This window comes from Lathamus discolor, chromosome 7, assembly GCF_037157495.1.
Source record: "Lathamus discolor isolate bLatDis1 chromosome 7, bLatDis1.hap1, whole genome shotgun sequence".
Classification (NCBI taxonomy): domain Eukaryota; kingdom Metazoa; phylum Chordata; class Aves; order Psittaciformes; family Psittacidae; genus Lathamus; species Lathamus discolor.
Window position 1 is genome coordinate 21794131 of NC_088890.1, and position 22904 is coordinate 21817034.

Below are 22904 nucleotides of genomic sequence, written 5' to 3' on the forward strand. Positions count from 1 at the left end.
TCCTTTTATTGAACTACCAAACAGCCAAGTGTTTAAATGCTAATCACCAAAGCTCTTCCCATGATCAGTTGAAATAGGTACTTCTTCATGAGTGTTGCAAGACTACCTTACACCTACCTCATTCTTTAATAGGAAAGACTACCTCTAGACATGACAATATTCTGTTAGAAGGACTGATGAGATGTAGTACTGCTCCTGGCAGTTAAATCGGTTTGCAGTTCCCAGCCTGCGTTCCATGTTTGAAGTCACTGTCCAACTTCTGGTTTTTCCTACAGCACTTATATGACAATGGGCATTTTCACATGGAATCGCATAATCCCAGACTGGTTTGGGTTGGAAGAACACTTACAGCTCTTCCAGTTCCAACCCCCTGCTACAGGCAGGGCCCCCTTCCACTGGAGCAGCTTGCTCCAAGCTCTGTCTAACCTGGCCTTGAACACTGCCAGGGATGGGGCAGCCACAGCTTCTCTGGGCACCCTGTGGCAGCGCCTCAGCACCCTCACAGGGAAGAGCTTCTGCCTAAGAGCTCATCTCAGTCTCCCCTCGGGCAGGTTAAAGCCATTCCCCTTGGCCTGTCCCTACAGGCCCTTGTCCAAAGCCCCTCTCCAGATTTCTTGTTGGCCCCCTTAGGCACTGGAACTGCTCTAAGATCTCCCTGGAGCCTTCTCTTCTCCAGGCTGCATAAGCCTCAACCCTCCTTCCTAGGAGAATCACATGAAAAGAGTACTTTGTTTAAAAACAACAACAAAACAGTGAGAAAAAAAGGAAGAGGCAAGAAACAAGATGCTTTCAAATGTCCTATCTCAATGTAAATCAGAAACTGCTCAACTTATTTCAAAGAAAGACAGGATTTAGGAGAAAGACACTCAGAAGTATATCAACATTTCAACTTACATCAGATAAATACACCTTATTGCTTGATTTATCATACACTTCAATTGTAATTTCATAAAGTCTCCCTGTTTCTAGGACCCATCTGTCACATGGTTGAATTGAAAATCCTACAAAACAGGAAATATTGAACAGCACAAGCCATCAGGCTCTTGACATAATGGATATAAGCATTTTGCTTCTGGTGCCCGCACTCTGAAGATGCACATTCATTGTCTTAAGCTGCTGAGCACAAAGATGAAAGAAAATAAAGAAGTATTTACTACTAAATCTATTTTGCATTGAGCTACTTTTATGAATAAAGTTACTTTTCTATGAACAGCATTATGAGACTTGGAAGCATGCATACACACACAGAGAAACACCAACAGAAACACAAGGCAAGACATTATCCAGAGCAATCAGGAAAGCTGCAGCCAGTACCAACCTAAATACCCAGGATCCACAACGTAGACAGTGCTGTTTGGCAGCCTGGAAACCCCCTGCATGCGAATACCTGAAGTCTCAGTAAAGGAACAGAAAAGTTTTGAAAGAAGTAAGGTAAAGACCAGCAAGTTCCTGGGGCACACTGTGCATCTTTGGATATTTAAAGCTAATCATACACTGAAAATAAATGCATAAATAAATAAATAAATAAACACTACCCTGAAAGACAGTGAGCAGTTCAGAGAGATGCCACTAGAGAATATCTATAAATAAAGCCCCATCACATTTCCACATTGACTGAGGGGAACAGACATGATTTAAGTGATCTTTTGCCAACCTAATTTCTTAGAACATTTCAAGGCACCAGGCAGCTCTGTTGAGACTAAATTCACATCACTGCTGCTGTCTATGTCTCCATCAGGTGGCCCTGATTTTCAAGGCCACTCATGAAATTGTGGTTAATTTTATGTTGTTTTGCTACAAAGGGCCAAGTTTTATCTCCTGCCACAAAGATGTGAGTAGAAAAGCATCACCTCGGAAGGATACTCTTGTGCCCCAGCACGAGGTTAGTTTGTCCCCGCCGCAGTGCAGTTACAACTGAGCTTGCCTGGTCCAACTTGGCAACTGGCCATGAGGCATCTCCCTCAGGACCTGGCATGTTGTTCTGTAGCTGCAGCTCATACTGATCTGACGGCATCCGTAATTCTGTGCATAAAACAAGACAACACACGGAACAATAACAGTAAGTGTGGCAGTGCTTAGATGATGCTAATTATTGCTGATGAATTTTTATTGCTGCCTAGTGCAACATTAAATCAGTATATTTAATGTCATGTAGAAAGAACGTTTCTGTGCTTACATCAACACTACACTCAGAAAACGAGCTTCTCACCTAGCTTCTTTGAAGCTGCAATTCCCCACTCATGTTATCCCATTGCTTAGACCTAACATCCAATTCATGCCCAGCTTCTGAAGTGGTCAAATTACTTTGTAGAGCTACTGCCGCTCCACAGTGCACTATAAGCTGTGGCACTGACCTCGTCTGCCAGCCTAGCAAAATATTTCCTACCCCAAGTCCTTAAAAAAAAAAAGAAAAAGACAAGTTATTCACAGCACAGGCTCCTTGGAAGCACCCAATTACGAACTCCCACACTTTGAACTGGAGATAAAGCCAGCAAACCCACACGTGTAGCAGTGGAGCAAATCCATTTGTCAAGAAAACATTTCTGTTAGAAAAGTTACTAATGTAAATTTGATTTAACTAAGAAAGCCAGACAGTTTCTCAGGCAACGTGAAGCAAATGAGGACATCTGAACTGACAGTGGTAGCTCCTGATCTAAGCCACCCTCATCTTCACATCCTTAACAAATTTGCAAGAGTGTATATATCCTTTAAAGCCATGGGGGTTTTGACAGAAGAAACTGCACAGCTCTATCAACACGTGACGTTACACGTTAATGAAGTAGTTTAAACACAATTAAAACTTTCTCAGCAGTTAAAAATTCACACAAAGCATTAATAAAAAACAAAGAAAGAAAAGAGACCAGAACCAACCTGTGATCTTCCCTTGCCTGACTGTCTGAACTCTGTACTGAACTGATGTTCCTACCAGAAGATAAACGTCATACGCTGGATTTAAAAGGATGTTTTCCAAAATGAGCAATCTGACTTCTGCAGGTTGTACATGCTATTGATTTAGGAGAAAGAAAGGAAAAGCAATCACATTTACAGCAGCTCATTTGTTTGAAAAAGACCATGCAGCTATAACTTAGAGATTGTGAGTAGTACTACTTGTAATTGGCTCTTTATTATCATTTCAAATCTCTCAAACAGGGAGATGCAAGGGACAATGACTGGAATAGAGATCTGCTCTGTGCACACTGGGCAAGGCTGAAGAAAAACAGATCAGGTGTGTAGGGACATCAGTTTGGTTCCATTTGCTGAAGGATTCAGAAGAACTTGAGGCAGATGCACACTGACTAGTCAGACCTCCAGAAATTTGTTTTCCCTACTGTAAAACATGGTACCTCCATACAACATATCCATTATGACTTCACTGAGGAATCTGTATCAAACTCATTGGTCTATTAAATTAGGAATGGAACAGATAAATGTACCAATTCTATTACAACTGTGTAAGGGTTGTTCACTGAAAATGTGCAGTCTGGCAGCAGTGAAATATTGAAAGTAACTACTAACCAGAAAGCCATGAAAAACTGCATACAGAACAATATTATTTCCATTTCATTTACAGCATCAGCACAGAACTAATTCAGAAAAATAAATATTAAAACAGAAAGCAAGTTACAAGCATTTAAGAAAAAAAAGTCAGCCTGGTAACAGGTAATTATATTGAGCACAATCAGGTAGAATTGTAATAAAAATACAATCCTAAATATGCACATTTGCCATGTTTCAAGTATTACATTCATTTAGACAATATTCATATATAATCACACAACAGTTTTGGGTGGAAGGAACCTTAAAGTTGCATCTACACCTTTGTCTGGGCACCCTGTGCCAGCGCCTCAGCACCCTCACAGGGAAGAGCTTCTGCCTAAGAGCTCAGCTCAGCCTCCCCTCGGGCAGGTTAAAGCCATTCCCCTTGGCCTGGCCCTACAAGCCCTTGTCCAAAGCCCCTCTCCAGGTTTCCTGCAGCCCCTTTAGGCACTGGAGCTGCTCTCAGGTCTCCCCTTCAGGAGCCTTCTCTTCTCCAGGCTGCCCCAGCCCAGCTCTCTCAGCCTGGCTCCAGAGCAGAGCTGCTCCAGCCCTCGCAGCATCTCCATGGCCTCCTCTGGCCTTGCTCCAACAGCTCCACGTCCCTCTTGTGCTGCTGCCCCAGAGCTGGATCAGGACTCAGGGGGGGTCTCCCCAGAGCACAGCAGAGGGGCAGAACCCCTTTCCTGAGCTGCTGCTCACGCTCTGGGGGTGCAGCCCAGCACAGGGGGCAGCTCTGGGCTCAAGCGCACACTGAAGCCGCATCATGGGGAGCTTTTCATCAACCAGCCCCCCCCAGGTCCTTCTCCTCAAGCTGCTTCATCCAGTTTCCCCCAGCCTGTGTTTGTGCTCAGGGGCAGGACCTTGCACTTGGCTTTGTTGAACTCCAGAAGGTTTGCATGGTGCACCTCTCCAGGTTGTCCAGGTCCCTCTGGATCCCATCCCTTCCCCTTCAGCATATTAAGCCAACACACAGCTTGGTGTCATTGGCAAACTTGCTGAATGGGCTCAATGCCACTGTGCATGTCATCAGCAACAATGTTGATCAGTGCCAGTCCCAACACCGACCTGAGGATCTCCACTCGGTCACTGATCTGAGCTTGGACATTGAGCTGTTCGCCACAACTCTTTGAGTGTGACCATCCAGCCAATTCTTTATCAACTGAGTGCTCTACACACTACACCTGTGCCTCTCCAGTTTAGAGACAAGGATGTCATGCAGGACAAAGACCACTTTTTACAAGTATGGGTTAGACACTCCAAGGCAATCCTGCTTTAAGCAAATACATTGTGTACAACATGTGGTAACACAAATCTGCAAAAACGGATAGGAGATGAACTTTAGAAAAACACAGATTTTATAGAAGGATTTTTCTAAGGTGCATTATTAAGTTGATATGAGCACAATGCTAAATATTCCTGTGAGCAATAACCCACAAAAACTCTCTCAGGTGTTTGCAAATTCTATTAAGAGGAAAAACAGTTCTTGCCAGAGTTAAATGAAAAACTCAGTTCCCACAAGTTACAAAGAAAGAAACAGCATGGATCTAGAGAACAGCTGGGAAGTCTGCCAATACTGCAGTTTAACACCCTTGTAGCATTGACCTTCTGATCCCAAAGCCCTTCCTTGGAGACCAGAATCTAATGAGGTAGAATTAGATACTAACAAAGTACTTGTATGCCATTCATTCAAAGCACTACAGGAAATAAAGGTACATCCAATACAGCAATATCTGTTCTAGCCATTTATTTATTGACAAAACGAGCTCAAATGTTCTAGCTGGTTATTTGTAAAAAGAGCTAAAGGACCAATGCCCGATTCAGCATAATTCTACTTATACGTATAATATGAATATCAGGAGTAATAAAACTGTACAAACTTTACTGCTAGTATTTGAAGTGTATTCCTCTGGAGCAGGGCCTTTTGTCAGAGTTAGGATTAGAAATGGTCTCTAGCACACGCACCATTCTGGCTGTTGTGGTTTAAGCTGAACCCAGGACACTGGCTTAGACAACCACACCACGGTAACTGCATCAAACTCCAGCCCACTCGGGTTGGAGCAGCACTGTCATCTTTTGTGATACAGACTACAGAGACAATCCAGTACAGCAGAGATGCAGCACTAATACCCATAATGGCAACAATGCAGCAAGGCAAATGTACAGTATTCCTATAACACTGGACTGTAAGACTAAATAATAACTACAAAAATAAAAAGAATGCCAGTGTCTTACCGTATAGATGTTTTCCTCTATTCTTGCTTCTATTTTAGAACTCCCCGTTTTCATCCCAGACACCAAAATAGTATCTCCTTGCTTAGCAACTTTTTCCATCTCTGATATATAAGAAGGTGGAATATAAGTGGATTCAAAGAACTTGAGTATACTGAAAAGTAAAACAAAAAATGGACAGAAAATTGTCAACCAATCTTTGTAAACACACTATTCCAGCTACTTCCATTTTTAAGCAAATTTAAGATGTCTGCCTGGGTCCAGATATCGAAATTTTACTCATTCTTTAAGATACCTGCAGCTAATTTCTGTGACTGATAAAAGTTTGTTTGAAGCCTGTTTGTGGGCTTTCAAGAGCTATCAGAAGAGTGCACATGTTGGCTATAATGATCCCTCCAGTTTTTACAATATCTGTAGAGTGCAAAAGCCCTCTAGATTATTGTGGAACAACTGATGTGAAAGACCCAAAGCTTATGCTTATAAAAGCAACAGCTTAACAAACCAAAACGTGACTTTAAGCTACATGAAGAAGTGAGGATGCATTTAATAAATGACTATGAAAACACCTACAAGCAGAACCCTGTAGTGAGTGTTAGAAATTTCAATGAGATGTGACAGCAGAGAGGAAGGGAATTTGCCATGAATGGGTAAATTACAGGACAGAAATTGCAAGAGGACCATGCCAGCTTCTGTATGCACATGATCTGTTTGGCTTTATGTGCACTCTCACAGTAAAATCAGTAAAGCCATATTGAAAACATTTATGATTAACGTATTTATGACAGTTTATAGTTCATTTTGCAAAGCTGTAACACCATTAAAATATTTTTTATGTTCTCATAGCTGTGTTAACAGAAGAGCATATATCAATATTAGTTTGGTGAAAATCACATCTCTAGCAAATAATTACACTGAAATAAAATGCGCCCTATGGACTAGGCCTTGGCTCATCGGTCTTACTCAACCATGCACACACTCTGCTCTAAGTGTAGACAGGGGCCATACATTCATACCTGCAGCTTCGCTATCCTCAGGCAATGCTGTGGCTTTGTTTCTTTAGGCACTGCAAAATGGGGTGTTTTGTTTACCCAGTAAAGAGTCTATTCTGGGTTCCCATTCCCAATGTATTTGGAATATAGGTTTGAAGATGGAAGTTAAGTGTTAGCCATTCTGCTCTCCAGGAAAACTGGTTCCCCCACACGCTCATCATAGAATTATCCTATGAAGGAAGTGGGAGGCATCCCTGCCCATGCCACAGGTTTGGAACTGGATGATCTTAAGGTTCTTTCCAACCCAAATCATTCTGTGATTCTATGATATAGTTTCCTACATTATTTTACGTCTACACTCTACCTCCCCTCTGACGGAACCTGTTTGCTGAAGTAACTGAAGCCTCTGCTGCATGATTAATTAATGTCCATTAATGGCTGGACTTGATGATCTTAAAGGCCTTTTCCAACCTAGCTGATTCTATGAGTCTGAATCTCCTTCATCTTACAAGCTTACTAGATGTTAGGGAGGTTTTGACTAAAGCTGTGCTCAAGAAGTGTCTGTAAAATGTTTTGTGAGGGAAAAACACACTTCATGTACTTGCAGTCTGGTCAAATTCACATACATCAAGAAGGCATTTTTTATTACCAACATTCACATGAAGCAAAGTCAAGATTCCCCGTGGCACACAATCATAGAATGGTTTGTGTTGGAAGGGACCTTAAAGATCATCCAGTTCCAGCCCCCTGCCACAGGCAGAGACACCTTCCACCAGAGCAGGTTGCTCCAAGCGCCTGTGTCCAACCTGGCCTTGAACACTGCCAGGGATGGGGCAGCCACGGCTTCTCTGGGCACCCTGTGCCAGCGCCTCAGCACCCTCACAGGGAAGAACTTCTTCCCAATACATACAATATGATGAGCACCAGCAAAATACTGCCAGATAACAGGATCCTGATGTGTTGACAGCAGTTGCTGTCAGTGTAAAGACAAAACTCTTGGAGTCCAACTTGAGAAATATCCCATACAAGGTCCTGCTGTGTAGCCTTCAGTTCTGGCTAGTTCAATAGGGATGGAAAATCAACTTTCTGTTTGAAGCTATTGAAGAACAAAGAATGAAGTCATCACTGTAAATCTACACAGTGTACATGCTTCATAAAATAAAAACAAAACAACACCAAAACAAGAGGCCAAAAACGATCCAGTGACAAATATGTGGGGGGAACTCTACAGTCTGGATTCTATTGCTATCCCCACCAAGGTGAGCTTTCTGACTTTGTGGCAAGAAGTCCACCTCCATTAAATGGAGGCAGTATTTCCTTATTATACAGCAATGCTGAAAAGCACTGTCAAGATCTTTGAACAGAAGTTTCCACAAAATGCTGCATTTTTAAATTCCAGTTAACTCACTGTTTGAGTCAGTACAGATGAACCAAGCACCATGGCTTATTTATCAAGCAAAAGCTTTCCAGTCATTGCTTTGTCTGAAAGACAATATATTGAGTACCTTCACTGAATACCTTTCATTGAATCATCTCACCCTGTCTTATGTGTGTCACCTAGCTAACAAGCAGTCACTTGGTCCATTCCAATTTAAAGGTTAGCTACTTTGAAAGCAATTTCAACACCAGAACTAAGCGTTAACTGAAACCTAAAACTCTCCAGTTCAGAGGGCTGCTTTCTGAAAGAAGAGGACTGGTATTTTTCTTTAAAAGAATAAATAAATGAATATCTCCCTGCTGAAATCCTGAGATAAATCTTACTGATAAATCTTTCCTTTGCACAAGATGTTTCAGGAAGATCAACAATTGCATCTACTTATTTCTAGCTGTTGCATTAGAGCTACCTGGACTGCTCAATAAAGCTATCAGCTGTTAAATTAGACAGGGATCAGAGTGCCCAGGCTGTTGAGTAGGCACTTAAAAACCCAACCCCCTGAAACAATTGACTTGTAAGCACTATACTGGTCATGGGATCAGTAAGCTGCCTGATGTGGGGCAGTATTTGCCCACATCAAACTCAATGGACTTAAGACTTTGGAGAACAAATTGAATGAACTCACCGCAGAGCATTGTGGGAATCCGAGAAGCCATCAGCCTCTGTGTCCTTTACTATTGTCCAGTTGAAGGCTAACCCTGCCAGTGTGCTGAAAGTGTTTCCTACAGATTAAACAATCAGATCAAAACAAAGCTAAGTAACAAGCAGAGAGTCTTCCTGCAACACAAGCCAGCACTTTTCCCCTTGGAAATTTCCCTCTCTTTTCCCTACATGAAGCTCAATCTGTATGCAGGTAAAAACCACAACGTAGCTTGCTTGACTGACCTTGGCACAAGGAAGATGCTTCTGTTAACTGGTTTCTCTGTTCACATTTTGCAACACCATTTGTTTCTTTATGAGCCTGCTAGATAGGTGCAGGGGTCACCATATACACTCCATTCATCAGCCCCCAAGAAATCACAGAGTCATAGAATGGTTTGGGTTGGAAAGGATCTTAAGATCATCCAGTTCCAACTCTCCTGTAATAGGCAGGGACACATCACCCTAGGTCATGCCACCCAAGGCTCTGCCCAACCTGGCCTTGAACACTGCCAGGGATGGAGCATTCACCACTTCTTTAGGCACCCTGTGCCAGCGCCTCACCACCCTCACAGCAAAGAACTTCTTCCTTATATCTAACCTAAACTTACCCTGTTCCAGTTTGAACCCATCACCCCTTGTGCTGTCGCTACAGTCCCTGGTGAAGAGTCCCTTTCCAGCATCCTTGTAGGTCCCTTTCAGACACTGGAAGGCTGTTAGGAGGTCTCCATTCAGCCTTTTCACCCTCACCTCCCTTTCACTTTAACCATAAAAACCTTACTATTTCTTGAATATTAGCAGGACATCAAAATAACCTGCTAAACTACCTTTCATTCTCAAACACTGGGATGGGGGATACCAACTTAGCGAGTTGAGTTCACCTCACAGATTGCTTTGGGTTTGAGCACAAATATGATTTACTCCTACAGGAATAGGTCTTCACTCACAGAACTCAAACTGAGCACCTTTCTTCTAGAAACTGTGAAGCACTAGAACATGAGAAATTGTAAATATTAAAAAGGAACAGAAAGGAATAAATAGAATAAACCCAAAGATTTTTCATGATTACACTCAAGTACTCCTTTTGACATTTATAACTATGCTAATAAAGAATTAGAGCAAATTTATTACCAAGTTCTTATGCTTAAAGGTTTATGGCACTTTTAAGTCACGAAATATTTTAAGACAAGTTAACACAACACACAGCCTACGTTATTTCAATGCAGCTTATTTCACACAGTACCAAATCCCAAATAAACAGGATTTAAACACAAAACTCTCAAAACACAGCAATATAGTTAAAATGGATGGAGACTGGATTACTTAAACATGCATTCAAGTCTAACTTTAACGATGCATGCTGTAGCTTTGTAAAGCTGTATGACATACTTCTGTTTTGCTTCAGCTGAACATCATGAGGCCAGTGGAGAACTGCACATGGTGGCACTATAGAGAGGCTACGCATGGGCACAGCCAGCACCAGAGTGAACTCAGCCTCTGAGCCACCATTGTGGATGCCCTAACTCCTGCTGGGGTCCCGCACTACAAAGGCAAAGTCAGTTTATCTTTGATAACCTATCGCAGGCATTATCAGATAACCTAGCAGTCCATGCAGGGTCTCACTCGCCCAGACAGGATCAGCTACACCTCCAGCACAGAGGGCCGCAGCTGTCTCCAGGTTAAGCTTATCAGAAACAGCGCCCATGGAAGCAAACAGGAAACACAGCACTAGCCATGAACTGGGTGATGTCTCTGTCCCTCCCTGCAGGATAACAGGGCTGTCACAGGAACTGCAGGGCAGCTGCCTGGCCAGCTCCCACATCACCCTCCAGGCTCCTCAGATGTCAGTACAGGCAGTGACTTGTGCTCCACAGCCCTACATGGACAGAGCTGTTCTTCTGTGCTGCTTCAGCAGCTCTGACTGTCATGAGCCTGAAAGGTGCCTCCCAAAAGTGAGTGTTTCTATAATAATTAACAGTTATTAATCCAAGCAACAGGTGTTTGGTCTTCTATATAATCTCCAGCATCCTGTTGGATACTTGACTGGACTCAGATAAAATGTCCTTCTGCGAAATTCTTTAGACAAAGAAAAGAAAAAAACAAACAGGCTACTTCACCTTCCTGTGCAGCCTTGCTCACTCTGGTTAAATCCTGGTGGGACACTTCCACCGGACAACTGCTGTGAGTAAAAACCTGATTTCTAAAAATACCCTTAGCATTACAGTTAAGTTTCCTGGGAAAATAAGGAAAAAGGGCAGGCAAAAGTTGGAAATCAAGCAGTGTTTGACTTCCCTGTTCAGGTGGCATTTAGATTTTACACTTGAACGAAAAGAAGTGGTTACTTAACGTACTATCCAAAGAACTGCCTTTAAATTATTCACCTTGATACTCAGTTGTGTCACAAATAAAACCGGTGCCCGTGTCAGACAATTAAGAGTTCAATATGTATTTTATCTCCTACTGGTAAGTAAATCTCTTTATCGCCTACTAGTAAGTAAATCTCTTACCTTCAGAATCCAAAGCCTGAATTTTTAGCTCCAGTGGTGAATCTTCAAGATAGAGCTCTCTTGTTGTGGACACAATTTGGATGCCATGAATTGTATCCACTATAGCATCACAACGAAGCACTTGTCCAGTCACTTGAAGAGAAACAGAAAGAGCATGTGAGATCAGCAATACTGGATGCACTCATCAAGAGCACCCACAAGATAAACGCAGCTCAAGTTTAGCCCATAGCACAAGACACTGAAGGAACTGAAACTAGGTCATAACCTTGACCAAGAAACTCTTGGTCAAATGGTGATTGTGGCTAAGCAAGAAAAGCAGTTTCCTTCCTCACTGAACTTTGGAATAAATCTTAAGAAAACATGATTCCAACCTACACTAAAGGATGGTTTATCTCAGTAGATATTTAGAGTTTTTACAGTGCAACTGTTGGACTTTCACCCACAGATGATAAACCCCTGTACACCTCTTCATCTAGTGACTGCAAGACATTTAATTGATCATATTTTTGCCTATCTGCGATAATAAAAACTAACTAGGTGTATTGTATGACAGACACAATGGCTTTCTAAATGCAAAACATCTGAATTTGAATTACAGAAAAAGTATGTACTGAAAATTATGTTCAGCCACCACCCTTGCCTTTTTGTTTGGTTGGTTGGTTGGGTTTTTTTAAAAGGAATTACCCTTTTTCCTGGATGTATCATTAATGTTTTCTTCATCAGGGACTGTAGCGGTAGGACAAGGGGCAACGGGCTCAAACTTCAACGGGGGAGATTTAGGTTAGATATAAGGCAGAAGTTCTTCCCTGTGAGGGTGCTGAGGCGCTGGCACAGGGTGCCCAAAGAAGCTGAGGCTGCCCCATCCCTGCAATGCTCAAGGCCAGGTTGGACACAGGGGCTTGGAGCAACCTGTTCTAGTGGAAGGTGTCCCTGCCCGTGGCAGGGGGTTGGAACTGGGTTAGCTTTAAGGTCCTTTCCAGCCGAAACCATTCTGTGATTCTGTATAGTTATGACCATGCATATGAATGGAAATTTCTTGGTTTGGGCATTTTTTAATCTTTGCTTTGTTTCTGGAGGATGCCAGGATGCCCATAAACAAGAAGTGGTGTGTTATGAAAGTGAAAACTTACTTATATCTTCAGCAAAGATGATACTTGTCAGTCGGGTGGGCTGCGAAGACCGTGCCTGGACAAGAGCTTTCTGGGAACACTGGCGCTCATCCTGATATATCAGCTCTATGCTCGCCACCTCCGGCCGGGTGGAGGACCTACAAGGGTATTTGGTTGTGTTAGCAGCATTCAAGTTACAAAAATCAAGGGTCTGGTTAAAAAGCCACAAAAATAATTTACATGAGACATACTGTCTGGTCAGGGCCTGGCTTTCACAAGAGCTGGACTGCAACAGCTCCTGCAGGACCTCAGGAAAAGCAAGTGCAGGCTGAGGAAGGGGGAGAGCACAGAGCAGAGGCCCACCAGCACCCAGGCAAACAGCGTTATCTCCACTGTGGTATGGTCACTGCTGAATGCCATACTCCTAACAGAGTCACAAAGCCTTTGGCCTGACCATTTATTAGCTTAGAGGCATGGAACAAGCAAAACCACATACAGAATACTGAAGCAGAAGGTGAAACAATTTTAGCTAAATTCCAGTCACCACCTGTAATTGCATTATCAAAGCAAGTCTGAAACAAAGTTCTGGAAACACTGGAAGTTTTCCCTGATAGCAGAACATCACAGTTATGTAAGTCTGCTATGGCAGAGCCTCTCAACAAGTAAGAAAAAGCATTTCTTAAATGGTTTTAGCCTGAAATATGTAACACTGAGTAAAACATGCAAAGATGTATAAACATCTTTGGTAAAACATAAGCCTACATGGAATTTTGACCTAAAATCAATGCATCTGGTAATCCCTGCTCTCACTTGCATGGCTTTTCCAAAGACAACTTCTCCAGGAATGAGCTTGTGAGAACTTCACTACAGACATGGAGCCCTGCCCTCCCTTCCTGTGTGCCAAAAATGTTGAGATGAGGGAAAACTAAATACATTCCTAAATTATTAGAAACCAAGCCTTTTGAAATTAAATTTGAGATAACAGCAATATGTGTCTGAGGCCTGAATGTACTGCTCAAAGCAACAGACAGATTCAAGCAGGCCATACCTCTGGTAACTAATTGACGAATGTCACTCCTCCCAGCTGGGATGAGAACTGGGACATGGCTTCTCCTTACCATTCGTGCGGGAGCTCCTGCAGAGGGAGCAGAAAGCAGCCTGCCAGCGAACAGCCCAGGGCCCAGCACCCTGCTAAGCCGCTAGTGAATTAAGCCATTGCTGTTTGCTTTGGGATCCCAGTGAAAGCTCTTTCACAAGGGTCCTTGGGAGGATTAAATCCATGAAAGAAAGCACTGATGACAAAACTGCTGAGGAATTGCTCCTCCCAGATGATGACAGCATTGCATTGTCTGGTAAATGGACTCCTAACCAGACACCAGAACCCCACCTGGTAAAGATGGTGACGCTGGATTGATTCAGGCTTCTCTTCTGGAGGATGTTCAAAATGCCTACCTGAGATCTATGGGGAAAACCTAACTCAACAAGGAGCTGGAGAGGAGTTGCAAACAAACAGCAAGCTCCTGCATGCCCTTCTCCCCAGATGAAGGCTTTATGTACTTTTAATACTGGCAGAACCAACCAATCCATAACAGTGAACAACAAAAATTCTTGTAAACTAAAACTGAATCCACTTTGATAAATAACTGTAAGATAACTGAACATGCTGTGACAGCTGTTAACACGTTACTCATGAACATAATGTTAACAGTTGCAGCCCAGGCAAGCAAGGACCAATGTGCTGGTTGTCACTGGAATAAAACTTTAAATCCTGTTTCAACACTAAGCAGCACACAGTGCAGCCTGCAGACAAAGCACCAAGAGCATGTCCTTCAGCTTGAAGCAGTCTGAGAGGGCTAATGCAGCATTCCTCACCAAAACTTCACATGAAACAAACCCGCAGTGTGTCAGCTCTCCAGTTCCCTACATATGTGTCTGGATTTTATCATGCTATACTGTCCCAAGAAGCTTGTGATGCAAGGGCACTCAACGCTGGCCAGTGCATTTGCAGTCACACCTGCTCACGGCAATGTGAAGGCTCACAGGCACTGCACAGCACTACAGGAGGTTTGTCTTGGCCAAAATTCATTAATCCAATTAATTATTAATTAAATTCAGAATATTGGTTTGCTCCCAACATTTTGCTTACACAAAGGTTAGTTTTAAAGGATTCTGAAATAACAATAGCAACTGCTCATGCAGAAATTTCATATTATTTTATCTAGTCAGGGGAAACCCAACCCCAAGCAGCATGGAATGGAAAATTTAAAAACCACATAGAAGATTAAGCCTTAAAAGTGCTTGCTCTATTCTAGATATCCAAGCAATGCATACAAATATGGGCCTATTTTGTCATACTGGGGTGTACAGTGTTTCTAAACCAACATGATTTCTTTTCTATATTAGTAGTACATTTAGCTTCACTCTAAAGAGATTAATTCAGGACTGAACAATTATTTTCCTGTCATTCTGTAGCTTCTTAGGCAGCCCTGAAACTGTTTTCCAACATTCCACAAGTTTCCTTCAGCACTGTTAGCATTCACAAACAGTAAGGCTCTTTCCGCACTTGGCTGGTAGGCTTTTTGAGTTGAGCATGCCAATCTGACTGAACATGCATGCAGGCATTTCTAAATAAGCATTATATGCATGGAACTGAGTTTTACTATTTAGCTCTTTCTATTGACTAATATTATGTGCCATTAGATTTTTTTTTAATTAATTTGAGGGGTTTGCATTCTTGCAATGTGAAATTACTTGTGTTTACAACACAACAGAGGTTTCAATGTGCTTTGTATTTGTTCTTTTAATAGATGGCTGTGTGGCAATACATAACCACTACAGTCTGCACTAATAGCAGCATTGTAAAACTAAATCTAATTACAGAATATTTGTCAGACTAGAAAAAGGAACAAAGATAAACTAAAAGTTTGTATTAAATTTTAGCTGTCAACTTACAGCCCACAACTGTAACGGAAGTTTTAAGCTTTTCCAGCTGAATGCTGGTTAACTCCAGGCTGTCACTGGAGTAGGGAACCTGAGACCAGAGAATACTTGGCCTCTCACAGTAGTTTAAACAGGAAGTAGAATATCAGCTGAATTTCTTACTTTTTTAATACATTTTTAGTTTTATTACCAACAAGATGGTAATGATGGTCAGATGGAATTTTAGGCAATTGCCTGAAGTGGGCTAGTGCAGCAGGGCCTTTCTGAGACCTGAGTTACTATTGAGTTACATTAAAAACCAATCTGCATGACTCTTGCATTTTACACCATAACATCTGAAATATTTGATGACCCCTCGATACCATTCAGTAATATCAAAAGCAAGTTCTGTTTACAGGCATATACGACTCAGTGTCAAGAACAGAAGGGAAAAGGAACTATCAAACAGGCTGGATGTCAGTGGTATTCATCTGCCGTAATACACACCAGGATCACTACAGCACCCTGGATGGACGAGAAAAAGAAGCTTTTGCTTTAAAATTACATCAAAGACTGCATTTATACCCTCTTCCAATTCCAGCAGCTCTTCAGCACCACGTCAGCATGTGATATTGAGAGCTAGGCTTGTCAGAGGTCAAAATTAGATCCTGAGAAGCGAGCCATGGGAAGCATTTCTGGCACTAGCTCTTGATCCCATACCAATGCCTGTAAGAACAAGCAAGGCAGAGGAGGAAGCTCTAGGAAGAAGCGTGAAGGGAAGTGGGGCTAGCTAACAGAAGTCCCTGTATTTATTTCCCTCAGAATAAAATCCTATTTGCTGGGGAATTAATAACACTTGCAAGAAAGTGTTATTTCCATTTCATACACAACTTTCACCTCCTTGACACTGTGTGCCAAGATTATACCTACAGATCTACCTAAACCTAAGCCTGCAGTTTCTTAATCAACTGTTCAGTAATATCACATGTGACTACTTCAAGGATTATACTTTCTCAGCTGGTTTAAAAATCAGGCAAATATAAAACCGACACCTCTGTTGGTTCTTACTGCTTCAGCACTTTTTATTTTGTCAGCTCTTCAGACTGAACTCCAGGGCCTACATTAGCACAAATCCTCCCTTGTGGAGATGCACCACAACTGCAACTGATCTCATCTTTTAGAACTTGTATCAGGCATGTGGGCACATAGGTAGCCAGTGGGAAACTGGACAGTAAAGTTTTGCAAGAGTGCAGTAAGACTGGACTGACCAACAAACCAGGTACCTTATTCCCAGTCACTCTTGGGACTAGCACTGTTGACATACACAAGTGAAAAGAGACACAAGAGCCAGAACAGCATCCAGGCAACTGCAGTTGTATGATAAAAACTAGATTCCTATAGAACCAACGATTTGGGAACTGAACCCATTCCAAAGAAAACACAAAGGAAGCCTGGCAGACTTCCCTAACTCTTGAGAATTCTTGATGGCACAGTGGCAGATTCTCTCTCTATTGTTCACTCAACCCTCTCCTAGGATGCTTCTTATTGTACTGGGAAAACAAAAATCTTCCATCTAGTTCTGCTTTAAAAGCAAATCGCAACATCACACTACAGAATGAGCCAAAGACAAAGCTTTTGCTTACCAGGGTGGCTGCTGTAATGGTGATCAGAAGGCATGGCCATTAACTTCAAAGTGGGCAGAATTAAACCGGTGATGATTGTACTCAGAATCCAACCCAGATGCCCAGCTGTAACTTGGATGGTTTGTCAAATCAACTGGTAACCAGAAGCATTTCACCTTAAATGCTTATTTCTGTACCTTTCGTGGCTGCATGAAGGAAACTGGCATGCCACACTAGTGACACTCATCTTCCAACTAAGAGAATGCAATAAATAAGGGTTGGTCTACACAAGTTGTTCTGAAATGAGCTGAGCCTGATTTCAAATTCGAAAATAAAACTAAAAAAATAAATAAAAACAAAAAATAAACAAAACAAAAAATAAAAAATAATAAAAAACAAAAAAAAAGCCCACAACTAAAGCAGCAGTTTACTATGTCCCATTTTGCATTCTTCCCCACTACCCACCCTTTTAAACATTCTCACATGCAGACACCTTTAAAGCTTCAATTACGGAGGTGAGACCCAAACCCAAAGGGAGCAGAACTCTTAAAACATTTCATGGGTGTTCAGCAATGAACACTGCCAAAATCAAGCACAGCCCCTCCCCTCCCTGTCCTGCTTCCCAGGCAGGTTATGCCTGGTTATGAAAGGTTTCTTCAGCAATAAATGTGCACTGCAGGTTGATACACGGACTAAAGCAAAACCCACGATTATTTCTTCCACCTCTTCAAGTCTGGCAGGACACCTATGCCCACAGACTCACACCACCGTTCTGATTTTGAGCCAACACATTCAGGTAACACAGCCCTGAACCAGCAGCACAGCACACCTCATTTCACTAACAAGGATATCTCAACCCAGTTCTGAGCTCATTCTGGTTTCTACAAGGGCTTGAAGCCACACTGAGGAAGCACACACCACAGTGCAGCCAGCCTACCCAGCAGTCAGCAGCGCAGGCACCCCCGAGAGGGAGAGAGGCCTGCTAGAATGGCCTTCTAACTAGGAAATGCAGAGCAGGTAAGACCCACAGGAAGAGCTGCAGTGAATAACCACCATTATTTCAGATGTCATTTCATAATAGGGAAATTAACAGTCAGTATCTCACACAAAACATTTTTCAGTGAAGTCAAAGACAGGGTTTTTTAGACCTGTGGTAAAACAGGCAATCCATGAAAGAAAAACAAAACCCCCAGAGATTATCAGAGATGAGACTCAGATTTATAGCAAAGTAACAAACCTCAATCAGAAACACTATTTAGTATAGATGTAGATTAGATATTAGGAGGAGCTCTTTCCTGTGAAGGTGCTGAGGCGCTGGCACAGGGTGCCCAAAGAAGCTGTGGCTGCCCCATCCCTGGCAGTGTTCAAGGGCAGGTCGGACACAGAGGCTTGGAGCATCCTGCTCTAGTGGAAGGTGTCCCTGCCCGGGGCAGGAGGCTGGAACTGGGTGAGCTGTAAGGTCTCTTCCAACCCAAACCAGTCTGCAAATCTATGATAGCATACATTTTTAAAACATGTAAGCACCACACACATTACACGGAGTGGTAAGGCCAATTTACAACCCAGTATCAGAAGCATGACAAGACAAGGAGCTAGAAAATGAGCTCTGCAGCCAAGGACTGCAACAGCAGCACAGTACGTATGTTTGGGGCTCTTCAGAAGTACCTGTGCATCACACAACTCAGACACCACCCAGCTGCTGGCTCCCTCACCCCCATGATCTGCCTCCTGCTTCTCTGGCTATGGCAATTAGCTTCACTTAGCTTCAGGTAACGAGTCAGTGAGGACTTTGGCAGCACACACAGATCCTTTTATTAAGGTGGCAAGAAACTCTCCATCATTATACTTGCAACAAACAACAGCGTACAGGGCCATCATCACTTTTGAGCAGTTTCCTATTGCTGTAACCTTTCCACAGCAAAACCTCTGACTTCAATGCTCAATGGTTCAAATGCAAACAGTTGAATATCTCAAAGCTAACACCCAGAGCTTAATTTTCCCTCAGGTCTCACCATGCATATGAATTCTACAAGATATAAAATAATGTTACATGCATGTAAGCATATTTATACACTACAATTTCTGCTATAAAGACCCTGTGCCACACTGTATACCCTGGGGGGAATGGGGCTTTGTTTCTGTATTTCCCCTTTAGGCCCAGAATGTTATTATGCTAAGGCAGATTTCCAGGAAAGAATTCTGCTTCTGAATGCTTTCATTCTTCCAGGTGCAATTTCTGGATTAAGGTAATTAAAGATAAATACAGATGTAATATAAATGCTAAATATACTCACACAGACTGTGTTTTGTCCCTGCAGACAGTACCACATACAGTATTTACAGATGGGAACAGTGCATGCTTTGAAAACAAAGCTTTCACCAAAATATAAACATAAAGGCAACTCATGCCAGAAGGCATGAGCATCTTGAAATCAGAAAATACTTTAAAGCCATGTTTGTAATTTTCTCATGGCTCCCAATCTGCTGGGATGATGATAAAAACTGACCTTTTTCCTTTGAACCACTAGAACTCTCAGACACCATTACAATTACTTTGAAAATCTTCTGCTTTCAGAGGTAAACCTTAAGTCCCAATGGGAAACCAGAAAGAAATAAGGTCACAGCATGCCACTGACTGATTTTTCACAAAATTGGACACTCAGGTATGAATGCTGAATGTTTGAGATGAGTAATGCAGTCCTTCAAATACTCAAAGGATGGCTTTTGAAGACAGATGCTGCTCTAAGACATTAACAACTTTCATACTCTAGCTCTAACCTTGCGCTCAGCCGTATTACACAATCTCAATCCCTTCTCTGGACACAAAGGGCCTGGACCTTGTGATTTCTACTCCAAATCCATGCTTTTGTGCATGCAAGCTACCCATCCCTTTACAAATCCTGGCTGAGGAATGGTCACTACTTCTGAAGTCACTACATTTGACAACTACTAACTCCTTCAGTTCAAAGGCCTCCTTCCAGTAATAGCTACTACTGAAAGCTTCAAAATGAAAGTACAGGAAACCTGTCAGCAAGTAGCTGTGGAGCTGCCTGCCTGCTCAAAGTACACCGCTTTCTAATCCCCTACAGTCCAAGGCCCGTGAGGCCAAGGATGTAAAGGGAAAGCAAGCTGCAGATGCAATCTAGCAAACGTGCTCTGAGCACAGCGAGGAGCATTACTGCTCCATTCAGTCACACACACATGCTGCTGCTGCTTCCTCCTGATGGTTTTGTAAGCACACGTTGAGTTTTAGCACCCACATCCTGCCAGTCCTTGCAAAGCAGAAGTGAATAAATACACATTTACAACCCAAGCACAGAAAATTATGACACACTCTCTATGAAACTGATACAGCTTCCTTAATGCTCAACCAAAATTAATCTCTGAAGGGCAGACAGGAGAGGATGGAAAGCATGTGAAAGCCTATCTACATCAGGAGGGATGTGACCCACTGCTAGCAATGGGCACCAACATAACGTGCCCTGAAGTGCTTACAAATCACCCTCATTAGATAGGTCTGTGGACCAAACTTGGTATTTCCCTCAAGTACAACCTTACATCTTTTCATCTGTAGGTTTCAGTGAGACCTGCGAATGTCTGCATACTTCTGAGCACCAGGCACATGCAGCAACGCAGGAATGGCGGCAGCCAGCCCAGCATCACCTAGCTGTTCACTGGCTAAATGGGAGAGCCTGCACCTCCTAGATTTTACCAGTGCTTTGATGAGTCCATGTTTTAGCTTCTTACAATGTACTTTACCACGTAAACCAAACCCTTTTAAAGAGTCATTTGCCTCAAAGATTATAACAAGGAAAAAGAAAATAAACATACAAGATTTTCACTAAGATAGACTATATGAAAATAAAATTACACAACCACAAACGGCTCATCTAGTTAACTGCCTTACAGGCAGCTTCTGGAGAAACTCCTATTAGCGCTCTTGTGTGCACTTCTTGTGTACACATTCAAATGTGCAAGTTACTACAGATCAAAGGCTCGGAACCAGCCCAGGGATGAGAAGTGTGGGACCACCAGGCAAATAAACTGATACAGAGTGAAAACATGGCCCTACAAGATATATTTCAGTAACCGTCAGCCACAAAATAACAACTGAAAACTGCTATACAAACTGCTATCCATCTGGCACACATGGAAGTATGATCCTAAACATATCCTGGCTGCCACATTTTTTTTTCAGGTGGGTGCCTCCTGCTCATTTCTGATCCAAATTACAGTTCTGCTATGCCAGGGAGAGGACGAGGAGTTGGTAATGCTTGTGGAATATAAAGACGGTTTCTAAACCCACACACACTGTGGGATTTCCTCCAGGCCCTGGCGCTTACCACAGCCCAGCCCTGCCTCCCATGTGCCTGGCTTGCAGGGCCCCCCCTGCACGAGGCAGGTCGCGGCGCTCCCAGACGTTGGTGTATTCCACGTGCCCAGCACTAAGGCCTCCAACAGGAGAGGCAGGAAAGCTTTGCTTCTGGACAACTTGACTTTGCTGTCCCCAGGCGACATGAGCAGGGTGTTGTCTGCACTCAACAGCAGCACCGAGAGGCTCTCAACTTAGCTATTTGCTACTTGCGACTCTTGAAGTCCGTACCCCATGTTCAAAGCGGTCAGACTTCCCTATAATCACAGCAAGGAAAGGGGCATTTCCACACCAGCAGCACAACCACCAGCCCTGGGTGCCGCCTGCACACAGGGGTGGCTGCAGTGTCGCTGAGGGTGCGTGTGGAGGCAGGGGGGGCACGGTGGGGTCCCTGAAGCTGCGGGGTGGGCACGGTGGGGCGGGTGGGTGCATGTGGGGTGCGAGGTGCAGGCGGGCGCCCAGCCATGGCGAGAAGCTCTCAGCAGCAGGGACACTCGCCGCAGGGCCGGCTCAGCCCTGGCCTCCAGAGAGAGCTCCTCTCCCAGCGGGGTCGACCCCCGCAGCACAACCCAACCCAACCCAACCCAGCCCACCCCACACCGGCGTCAGTCGGCAAAGCCCTGCCGCTGCCCTCGGGGGTTACCTCGGCTTCTGCCCCCACGCTGCTGGGACACTCCAAGTAACGTGAGAGCGGCGAGGGGCGGCCTGGCCCTCCCGGCTCCCCCGGGGACCGGCCACCAGGCCCCGCGGCGGGACGAGGAAACGCCGCAGGTGCATCCCGGCGGCCAGGGACGGAGAGAGCGGCGACAAAGGCCGGCGGCACCTGCACTCACCATCGGTAGCAACCCTCGCTGGCCTCCAGCGTGAAGTTGACGTGGGTGCCGCGGGTGAAAGGCAGCAGCACCTTCGGGATGTTGAGCTTGGAGGAGGCGGAGAGGCAGGGGGAGAGGAGGAGGAGGAGGAGGAGAGACAGCGCCAGCGGCGCGGGGAGAGCCATGCTCCGCCACGGGCAACCGCCGCCGGTGTGGGCGGGAAAGGGCGGCTGAGGGCGGTGAGGGGAGGGACGTCAGCCCCGGGGGGCGGAGGGGCGAGGAGCGGCGGGAGGCCTGCCCGCTGCGCGCCCCGGCAGCGCCGAGGCTTGGGCCTTGCGCCCAGTGGGGCTAGCGCAGAGCTCGGCGGCTGGCAGCGCTCCCGCCGGGCACGCCGCGCTGCGAGCGGCTGCAGCAGCTGGGCCGGGAGGTGCGCTTTGCCCAGGCGGCGTGGCCGGTCCCGCTGAAGGGACAAGCCAGGCGGCCGCGGCTCTGCTTGCCGCGGAGCAGAGGCACCTCGGTGCTCGGCTCCGGCTGTCCCCAGGCAGAGCATGAGCTGTACTGGACGGGGTGAAGGCCGTGGCGTGTCCAGCTGCCCTCACCTGGCCTGGCAGCACCTTCCCCCAGCCCTGCTGAGGGCAGGGCATGGTGAGGTGGGGCTTTAGAAATGGTGCCTATGGATTAAGAAGATAAACTAAGTGTAAGTTACAACTAAGTTGTAAGTCCTGTAGATTTGA

General features: G+C 44.3%; 1 protein-coding gene across 2 annotated transcripts in view; it reads right to left on the reverse strand.

Annotated features, from left to right (window-relative positions):
- The window catches only part of NUP210 (nucleoporin 210), a 67684-nt gene extending 45315 nt beyond the window's left edge, over window positions 1–22369 (reverse strand). The window contains exons 1-9 of one of the 2 annotated variants that reach the window (XM_065687323.1): window positions 22192–22369; window positions 12467–12603; window positions 11337–11468; window positions 8816–8912; window positions 5770–5920; window positions 2872–3004; window positions 1864–2022; window positions 1319–1387; window positions 895–1001 (exon numbers count right to left, since the gene is read on the reverse strand). In XM_065687323.1, coding sequence (XP_065543395.1) covers window positions 895–1001; window positions 1319–1387; window positions 1864–2022; window positions 2872–3004; window positions 5770–5920; window positions 8816–8912; window positions 11337–11468; window positions 12467–12603; window positions 22192–22355 — 1149 coding nt within the window. In that variant the 5' untranslated portion in view covers window positions 22356–22369. Of the gene's footprint in view, window positions 1–894; window positions 1002–1318; window positions 1388–1863; window positions 2023–2871; window positions 3005–5769; window positions 5921–8815; window positions 8913–11336; window positions 11469–12466; window positions 12604–22191 lie in introns of those variants that run through there. The other variant, XM_065687325.1, reaches the window with a different exon arrangement.
- Between the last annotated feature and the right edge of the window lie 535 nt (window positions 22370–22904).